The sequence below is a fragment of the Chrysochloris asiatica genome, unplaced genomic scaffold, assembly GCF_000296735.1.
Source record: "Chrysochloris asiatica unplaced genomic scaffold, ChrAsi1.0 scaffold00194, whole genome shotgun sequence".
NCBI classification, from domain to species: Eukaryota; Metazoa; Chordata; class Mammalia; order Afrosoricida; family Chrysochloridae; genus Chrysochloris; species Chrysochloris asiatica.
This window is the reverse complement of record NW_006408712.1, coordinates 2,195,655-2,206,410: the sequence shown is the minus strand read 5'-3', so window position 1 is coordinate 2,206,410 and position 10,756 is coordinate 2,195,655. Positions and strand designations below refer to the sequence as shown.

Genomic DNA, 10,756 nt, shown 5'->3' with positions numbered 1-10,756 from the left:
CAAAGCATATTGTTGTTAAGTGCTATTGAAGCAGTTTCAACTCATAGCGACCCTGCATAAGGTTTCTTAGGGCCAGCTGGTGAGTTTGAACCAATGACTTTTCAGTTAACAGTCTGGTGCTTATCTTACAGTATCACACCAGGACTCCAAAGGACATACAATAGGGAGAAAAGGCAATTGCAGCAACATAAAAATTTCCGTTAAAGTTCTGGGAAGAAAAGCACTCAGAGCCAAAGAAGTTCATGTCTGCCTGAACTCTTCTCTTTCTTCTTAGAACCCATACCAAGTTTGCTGTAGCCAGTCATGCTCAGTTCGCATTATTTAACAAACATCTAGTTTTTTAAAAAGAAGTTGCTGTGGACTACAGCACATGGCGATCTCATGTGTGTCCAAATAGAACTATGCTCTAAGGTTTTCAGCGGTTGTGTGTGTGTGTTTTTTTTTAAAGTAGGTCACCAGCCCTTTCTAATGAGATGCCTCTGGGTGGATTCCAACCTTCAGCCTTTTGATTAGCAGGCTAGCACATTAACCCTTTGCACTACCCAGGGACTCCCTTATTGAATTCTTGATGGTGCCCAGAAACGTTTTCCCATTGTTTGTACTATCAGAAAGCAAACTGTATTGACTTTTTCTGATATTTGTTTGCTGGTTCTTCATGTTCTATGTATCCCACAGCTGAGGCGGGGAGGGGGAAGCATTTCTTAGAATTTGGTCACCCACGAGCCTCCTGAGTTGACCTGTGCTTCAGTGTTGGTTGGACTACAGATTCCATTGAGTAATCAATCCCTTCTGGCAGAAGCCAAGTCCATGTTAGCATTTGACTCCTTTATCCCCCAGAGCCACTGTGGCTTTGTTGCAGCCCTGGGTAGCTGACATCCTGTGGATGTAGATAAAAGCTCTTCTCCTGTCTCTCTCCCCTTCTCCACATGCTTCTACATTTGCAGGCAAATTTGTTAATTCATTGAAAGAAAGCAAGATTAGTGAGGAGGTTTTAGTAGAGAGAGGAAAGCGAAAGCAGACAGTTCTCTTTTCTCCTCAGCTGTGCTGGGAGCAGCCTATGATTATGGAATGACCTGTGTTTCGATTTACATTAAAAAAGAGAAAATTATTGGCTGATGCTTTACCTACAGCAAGAGACTCAAAATAAGGAGCAACTAGGAAACAAAGTCTTCTACAGCACTTGTCAACATTAAAACCAGCCATTGTGTGGTAAGGAGAAATTAGGCAACAGATGAGCGCAATCTTCTAAACTACATCCCAAAAGAACAAATGCAACCTCTGATATACGGTGCTTCACCAGGGAAGAGACTGATGACAGGAACTCCAGAGTCCATTTTTCTGTTTCGTGAGCATTTCAAGTTTCTTGGGAGTTCACACCAGGAGGCTTCTAAATCTTGTGGAAAAATTCCATTGCCCATGAACTCTTGGAAGCCTCTCTATATATGATCTGCAGCATTTCTCAGCAGAAAATCTCCCTCACCAGTGCTCCCCTGCAGAAGAAGACAGTTACTGCTTTACGTATTGTCCTTCAACTGTGCCTTACAACAGCCCTGTACTGAAATGAGGCACACAGGGCTGCTGTTCCTTCCTGTCTCAGGAAGTGGTGTTCACATTGACCACTGTTTTAAAATCCAGAAAATACCCTTGCCTCACCAAGTACTCACCAACTCTATGGGTCAGCGTAAGACTTCTCCATGGGGTTTCTGAGACTGAACGTCTTTATGGTAGCCGACTGCTTCATCTTTCTCTCTTGGAGCAGCTGGTGGGTTTGAGCGTTAATTGATGATTAAACAGCCCAATGTTTAACCATCAGGGATCCTTTCACACATACTGTAATCCAGAATGTTTTGATCCTTTGTTGATAGCCTCCTTTATATGCTGTAGCGTGTCTAGATATTAATAGAAGCTAGTCAACTCTAGGTTTCCTGGTGTGGTGCTGTGGGCTAATGCATCAGACTGCAGAGTCATTTGAACTACAAGGTCGGTGGTTCAAGCTCACCAGCTGCTCCTTGGAAACTCTATACAGGGTCGCTGTGGGTTGGAATTGACTCGACGGCACTTGACAACAACAACAAGTGAACTTTAAGGACTCGTGGTATGGTACTGTAGGATAAGCACTGGGCTGTTAACCACAAGGTCAGCGGTGCAAGCCTTCTAGCTGCTCCTCAGAAACCCTGTACAGAGTAACTATGAGTTAGAACCAATTCGACGGCACTTAACAACAGCAACAACGTGGACTCTAACTTGAGCTTCTTATCAACTGGTGAACATAAACAGTTTCTATGTTAAAATGTCTGTTCTCTTTGTGACTGGGGACAGAAGTCTAATTTTAAATCCTGAATGATAAAATTACAGTATTGACTTTGTATCATCACATAGTATGGTTGGGAGACCAGCAGACCCTGAGAACTAGTTAGCAATACAGCTTTTCAGATCCCTCTCTAAATTACCTGAGAATCTGCTTTTTAACAAGATATGGTGCATATGCAAATTTAAGTTTGAGAAGGCTGGTTAGCTCAGTTTTCCTTCTAGCCTTTCCTAGACCCCTGGTAGCACAATGGGTCAAGAGTTGGGTTGCTGACTGCAAAATCTGATTCAGACCCTCAGGAGAAAGATAAGGTTGTCTACATCAATAAATATTTAGTCTCAGAAACCCTACAAGGAGGGTCAGTATAAATTAAAATCAACTCAAGGTCAGTGAGTTTCCTAGACTTCATCCTGCATCCTCCTTCCAGCAGCTAACAGCCTGCTCTTCCATTAAGCCTTGTTAGCAGAATGGAAGATTTAAGAAATGGCTGTATTTATTTACCTATGATTGTTTTTTCTATGAGTTCCCTTTTCATTCATCATTATGCTGGTAGTTAATGTTAGTAGGGAGCTTACTGGCTTTTTTAATATAAAGTCATGATCAATGTTTTAATAAATAAACATGCATTTACTTGTCTGTTAGCAGTAATGTTTTGCTTACTATCTGAAAAGACAGTAACTGCGTTTGTTCCTTTCACTCTACACTGTACCACAGTGGTGCCTTGGACAGACATTGAACTCATGTTTACATAATGACAGGCTATCTAACATGGTGTCATCATTTATAAGTAATATTCTAACACTAAAGAATTTCTAAGGGATTGCAGATGACAAATCAAAAAGGTATAAAGTAACTGAGATGATCTCATTGACAAAGGGCACTTTGCACTTAAAAAAACCGTACTTTCTCTTTTTGTCAGGACACAATTGCATTTTTTAATATATAGTATTTTAAAGATTGCAGTGATAACATGAGAGGGCTTCCAAAAGTTCATGTAAAAATGAATTAGAAGATAATGGAATTTTTCCACAGACTTTTTTGTAGCCCCCTTGTATTTACTTTTAAAACTACACCCTACCGAGTGGCACAGACTGTCAGAAGAATAAACAAATCTTTGTTGGAGAAGTACAGTCAGAAAGTTCTATTAGAAGCCAGGATGGCCAGACTTTGTCTACCATATTACAGACATATTATCAGGAGGGATCAGTCCCCGGAGAAAGACATCATGTTGATAAACTGGAGGGCCAGTGGAAAAGAGGAAGATCCCCAGTTAGATGGATTGGCATGGTGCCAGCAGCAATTGTAAACAACCGTTGTAAGTATGAATCAGAACCGGGCAGAGTTTTGTTCTGTTGTTCATAGGGTCATTACGTGTTGGAACCGACTCGAACAGCACACAACAATAACAATACCTCCGTGTTCTGTTAGAATGACTGACTATTGTTATCTGTATAGTTTTTGCATGAGTGCAATGAAATTCTCGAATTTCCATTCTTCGCAATGTTATCCATAGTTTGTTATGATCCACATGGTTGAATGCATTTACACAGTTAATAAAACAAGTAAATATCTTTTTGGTATTCTCTTCTTTATCGGACTTCAACGGTGATATCCCTAAGTTGTTCTTACCCGCCTTCTTTTTAAATGCATAAAGCCCAGATACAATTTACATGACCCAGATATAATTGGTCATTGAGCACTTATTGTGCAGTGGAGTGATAATGGAGACCTCCTCTTACTGTGGGCAATCTTACTTTTGCACAATACTAAATTTAAAAAAAAGTTCTCCTATGGTGGAGTCCAAACCTGCCCATCCACATGTTGGTGTTAGTTCTGTTCCTTGGGTGGGCAAAGAATAAAAATATTTCCTTATTATTATTTTTAAATGCTTTTTATGAAGATGAGTCAAAAATTATCCACACTCCAGTTATGTTAAAACATTTGTCCACATCCACTGCTGAGGACAACATTGAGCGTGCATATGAAATGATCCTGTTGAATAGACGAGTGACGGTGGATTATGTGGCAGGTCATCTGCAAATCAGCCATGGCTCTGCCTAGGAAATAATCCATGATCAACTTGGGTTTCGAAAAGTGTGTGCGAGATGGATATCAAAAGGACTCTCGGAAGACCATAAACAGAAGTGTTTGGACATCTGCAAGCAAGATTTGGGCCATTACTGGAAGGAAGGCAAAAGTCTCTTCAAAAAAATCATTACTGGTGACAAGACATGAATTCATCAGTATAAGCCTAAGAGTACATGGCAGAGTATGGAATGGAAACATCCTCAATCGCCAACCAAGAAAATGTTTAAAAGTCAACCATGAGCTGGAAAATTAACAGTTTTCTGGGATTCTCAAGGGTCAGTATTGGAACACTATCAGGAAAAAGTTTAAAAAATCCACAGTGCTCAGTACAGTGAGATGCTCACTGAAGAGCTGAAGCCAAAACTTGGGATTAAAAGCAGATGACAACTACCCAAGGGCATTGTGATCTTGTATGAAAATAAGCATCCTCCCTAGAGTCCTGATCTTGCTCCATCGAACTTTCACCTGTTTGGTCCCCTGATAGCAGCTCTTCAAAGATGAAGATTCACCTATGATGAAGAAGTGAAGACAGTGGCACATTCATGGTTCACAACTCAGCCTAAAACATTTTTTAATAAGGAAACAAATAAGAATGCTTGTTGACAGATGAACAAAGAGTATTGAAAGCAAGGAGATTATGTCAGGAAAATGATGTATATGTCTTTTCTAAAAGTTGATTTTTTTAAAAATTCTACAGCCAGAGTGCAGCTAGATAATTTTTTATTCACCCTCCTATATCAGGAGTCCCAAACTTATGACAGTCCTGGTGTGGCACTGTTGGATAAGCACTGAACTGCAAAGTCAGAGATTCAAATCCACCAGCCACTCCTTGGACACCCTATATAGGATCGCTATGTGTCAGAACAGACTCAAGGCAAACAACAACAACAAAATTTATGATGAGTTGTCATTTATTAAGCCCTTGTTACGTGATAGGCAGTGTTATAAATGCTTGAAAACATCTAATTTTCAGAACAGGTACAATTATTAACATTTTACTGGGAACAATTAAAAAGCTACTTCCCATTTTAAAAAAAGAAAAGAAAAAACTACACACTACCAATTAAATAAGTGAAAATCAAAACTACAAAGATGGCACTGATTGAAAAGACAGAAAAGAACAAATGCTGGTAAGGTTGGGGAGACTAGAACTCATACATTGCTGGTTGTTGTTGTTAGGTGTTACTGTAGGTATCATCGAGTCGGTTCAGAACCATAGCAACTGAATGTACAACACACAGTCCACAACACTGCCCTCCACACAGTTACTACTATGCTTGAGCCCTACTGTTGTAGCCACTGTGTCAGTCCGTCTTGTTGAGGGTCTTCCTCTTTTCCTCTGACTCTACTTTACCAAGCACGATGTTCTTCTCCAGGGACTGATTCTTCCTGATAACATAGCCAAAGTATGTGAAACCAGGTCTTGCCATCCTAACTTTGAAGGAGCATTCTGATTATACTTCTTCCAAGACAGATTTGTTTGACCGTCTAGAAGACCATGGTAGATCCAATTTATTTCAACAACAACATAATTCAGAGGCATCAATTCTTCTTTGTTAGTACTGTACAGGGTTTCTGAGAAGCAGATGGTGTGTTTGAACCACTTACCTTTTGGTTAGGAGTCCAGTGTTTATCCTACAGAGCTACCCCAGGACTCCAAAAATATGTGTAGAAACTATACGTTGATCAGTTTCTATGAGTCCTGGTTTGGTGCTGTGGGTTAATGCGCTGGACTGTGTCGGTTTGAACTGCAAGATAGGCAGTTCAAGCTTACCAGCCACTCCTCAGAAACCTTAAACAAGAGTCACTACAGGTCAGAACCAACTAGATGGCGCTTAACAACAGCATGCATATATAGGTATTTGTTGTTGTTGTTGTTGAATGCCATCGAGTCGGGTCCGACCCATAGCGACCCTGTACAGTAAAAATTGTTAAATACCAACATAATTTGCTGTGTTAACATTCACCAAAACTACAGTAAAATAACAATTTTTTAAAAATACATCCCATCAAAATGTTTTTATGTTTTTGGTGCATGCATTTATTTTTTGAAAATCAATTTTCATTTGATGTCCAGGATACCCTAAATAGAAAAGTTGTTGTTGTTTTTTTAATTATAAGTGTTTTATAAAAAAATTAAGACTATGGAATACAGTGATGTTCTGCAGCTCTACTTATAAAAGCTTTATAACTGATTCTGTACATTCTGGGAATAAGAATCTTGTCTGAAAATGCCAAGTAGGACACATGAGGTCAAAATACACAACTATAAATATCCTAGAAGGGCCTCTTAAACACAAGTTTAACAATTTGATTTATACACAGACCCTGGAACACCTGGAACTCAAATCAAATCTTAATTTTACTATTTACAATCTGTCATTTTGGGCAAGTTACAATTTCTTCATCTTCAAAGGGGCAAACCATAGTTCTCTCCAGATTAAATACAGTAAGACATATGGGACATGTAGAGCAATATTAATAACTATTATCCATTGTTAAGTACCATCGAGTTGGTTCCAACACATAGCAACCCATACATTTCTTCCAAGGAGTTTGAACTGTTGACCTTACAGTTAGCAGTCCAGTGCTAACTGCACAGTACATTACCAGAACTCCATTGTTGATTAGACTGTATAATAATAACAAGCCTGAATTGAAGTGGACTGAACTGTGTACTCTTTCTTGACAAAATGAGCATGCAGTTGAAGATATTTTTGTTGGCAGTAATTAAAAAGGTAGGTCCATACCTCCTCCTGAAAATAATTCTAAGCTTTTTTTTTTTTTTTTTTGCAGATAGAAGAGGCAGATGATTGGCTCAGACATGGAAACCCTTGGGAGAAGGCCCGCCCTGAGTTCATGCTGCCTGTGCACTTCTATGGAAGAGTGGAGCACACCAACACTGGGACCAAGTGGATTGATACCCAGGTATTCGAAGAGTCCTCACAATGAGCATTTTGCTAGGTTAACACAGTATGTAGTACATGGATAATGTGCATATTATACTGAGTATAGTATATTTGCTATTGAGTAATAGACTATATTTTTAAGCATACATCTAATATTGTCTGTTACTAACATTCACTTAAAAAACAGAGTGAGCAGAGGCCAAGAGAGAGGTGAATTCTTCAAGGTCAGGTGACTTACCAGCATGCATAGCTCTTTAGTTTTATATAAACTTCTGGTAGCATAGTGGTTACGAATCAGACTGCAAAGCTCAAGGTCAGTAGTAGTTCGAAACTACCAGTAGTTCTGCAGGAGAAAGATAAGGCTTTCTGCTACCATAAAGATTTACAGCCTCAGAAACCCTGTACAGGGTCGGTATGAGTCGGAACTGACTCCACAGCACACCACCAGTTCACTTTACCACCATATATACATTTATGTATAACTTTTCACGGTTAAATATTTTAATACTGATGTACTTATCCAAAGGGTTGCCAAATTGTGAAGTCAAGAAAAATAATGTGAAACATTACAGAAACCTATTCTGTTATTTTATGCCAAATCATTTGTGGAGAAATAATGCAGGTGACAGTGTAAGTGATTGTACTTACTACCTGAGCCTACATTTATCCTGTCACTAGACGTGAGTATTCACCCTCACTGAACAGTTCACCCTTAAGCACCCACAGATTGGTTTGTGTTATACTATTTTTCCATTTCCTGATTTAAAAAAACAAAAACCTGTAAACTACTAGACTGCACTGTCAGGTCATTGGGAAAATGCATTTGAGATATTTATTATTAAATATTTATCTTCAAGTTGGAAAAGATGTATCAATGGTCATTGTTTAGAAACAAAGAAATGATAAAGGCCATCTAAATAATGCCATGTCATAATTGAACATTGTAATACTGAACTCGACTCCTGTGTCGATTGTTGTTTGGTGCCATTGAGTTGTTTCTGACTCATAGCAACCCTGTATAGAAACACCTGGTGGGTGTGAACCCTCGACCTTGCAGTTAGCAGTTCAGTGCTTATTCTGTAGTGCCACACCATGACTCCACTTTGTATATTGATGATGTTGTTAAGTACTTTCGAGTCGGTTCCAACTCATAGCAACCCTGTGGGGGGGTTTCCAAGGGGCAGCTAGTGAGCTTGAACCACCAACCTTGCAGTTCAAACCAGCCTTGCAGTTCAGCGCATTTAGTCTTCATAAAGAAATGTTTCATTTTACCTTAAAAAAGAAAAAAAAAATTTATAACTAAAAAAAAAGAACAAAAAATTGGTGATTTCTTTTGCTTTGTATAGAGCTTTTCACAATTCAAAAAATAATTTTAAAAAAGGGTTCCTATCTCAATATTAATTTATTCAGCGTATAAATAATGGACTAGATATTAAAGTGGGTAATTTACCTTTTAATTAATTATGTAAGTAGTAAACAAATGTTATGAACTCAAGTTAAGTTTCTCTCTTTTCATGTTGGCTAAGCAGTAAGCCAACAATCTAAATTGCACTTGGTTATAAATTAGGAGTAGAAAATAAATCAATATTAACATGCCCAAGGAATTCACACGTATTTATTTCTATTAAACTACCAAGTAGTTGGTATAGATTTTGGCACCCACTATGACACTAACTTTTATGTAGAGTGCCTCTAGAAATTTTCATAATCCCAGAAATTCATTACAGACAGTGCTTTTCTGTGCCCACAAAGGAAGGTTGTGGAGCTGAGGTGATACAAGGCAAGTTAACCCCAGCCAAGCAGGGTGTTATGGATTGAAGCCATCAGCTGAATCAGTTCCAGATTGTAGCTACTGAGGTCAGAGAGCACGAGCTCAGACACACTTTGTGCATGCAGTGAACAGAGTCCAGCAAACTGAGCTGTTCCTGTAACTCTTGTGTCAGTTCAGGTCCCCTGAGAAGCAGGCACCAGGAGAGAATTACACATGACCTATTGTGGGAATGCCTATGAACGATAAAGGGGACAGGGAGCAGGAGGACGGTGGGGATTGTTGAGACGCCCACTATGCTAGTGTGACACCTGAGAAAGGAGAGGCGTGAGAGGAGGATGGGAAGGAGCCTCAGCTGGGCTGATGGAACCAGACTCGTAATTCCCAGCTCTGCTCCCTCTGTGCTTGGTCAGTGACTGGGAGCATCCTGATGAGAGTATAGCCTTGGCATGGGCTAGAGGTGGTCAGCTAACAACACGCTCCTCACAGAACTTCTCTCTGAAGTTCTTCCTGGGCTGCATAATTAACATATCAAGTATCAGAGGGACACATCTTGTGTGAACCCAGACTCAATCCTACTTTGTAAATGACTATTCCTGATTGATTATTACTTCCAGATCATGGTGATCCCGAAAGCATGCCTGACTATATAGATGATTGATGTACAGGCTATACTGCTTCATTCATTCATAATTCAGTAGACCATATTAATGAAATTTATGCATAGGTTTTTTCAGCTCTGCCACTGACTGTGACCTTGGACAAGTCACTGCTCCCTTAGCCTCAGCCCCCTCATCTCAAATTCAATTATTTTGTCATTGTCCTTCCTTAGAGCCTGACTCTGATGAGGCAAGTATTTGAATGACTAATTTCCCACATAAATTTTAAATTCCCTGTGAAACATACTTCATCTTCCTGTTCTGTTTCAGTGTCTGCCATAGGTACTAGGCTATATTTTTCAAAGCTCAGCTTAGCTAATTATCCATTATCAGATCACTGTGGGACTCACTGAAATCTCCCTTCTGTATCCAACTTCGAAAATTCTAGTACAGCACTTTCAACCTCTTCATAAATTTCCTACTCCATTCGTTTTCACCATGTTTGAAATCAGTAATTAACCTACATAAAAACTTATCCTGATTGCTATTTTTTTCAGTGAGTATATACTCTTTATATTCAAACTTAGTAGAACAAAGGTTTCATAGCAAACATGTTCTATGGTATCAGTCAAAATTTTTCTTGTGGCGCTGTGGGTTAATGCGCCAGATGCAAAGCCGTTTGAACTGCAAGGTCGGTGGTTCAAGCTCACCAGCTGCTCCTCAGAAACCCTACACAGGGTCATTATGGGTCGGAACTGACTCAACAGCACTTAACAACAACAACAACAATGCTGCATTAGAAAGAGCCCTCAAGGCGCAGTGGTTAAGCACTCTTCTGCTAACCTTAAGATCAGTGGTTCAAGCCCACTCATTGACCACAGGAGAAAAAACCTGATGGTATGCTCCCATAAAGATTGTAATGTAGAAAACCTATGGGACAGTTTGTGGGACATTTATAATCTGTTCTATATAGTACTGTAAAATAAGCTAATGAAACAAGCTATATGAATGGTTGAATGTGAAGCTGATGATGTGCCCTGTAAACTTTCACTCAATCCAAAATAAAAACATTTAATTAAAAAAA

The 10,756-nt window shown here is 39.3% G+C and overlaps 1 protein-coding gene across 1 annotated transcript in view; it reads left to right on the top strand.

Moving 5' to 3' along the window:
• PYGL (phosphorylase, glycogen, liver) overlaps positions 1–10,756 on the top strand; it is a 44,340-nt gene that overhangs the window by 13,285 nt on the left and 20,299 nt on the right. The window contains exon 3 of the mRNA XM_006872348.1: positions 7,193–7,324. Coding sequence (XP_006872410.1) covers positions 7,193–7,324 — 132 coding nt within the window. The remainder of the gene's footprint in view (positions 1–7,192; positions 7,325–10,756) is intronic.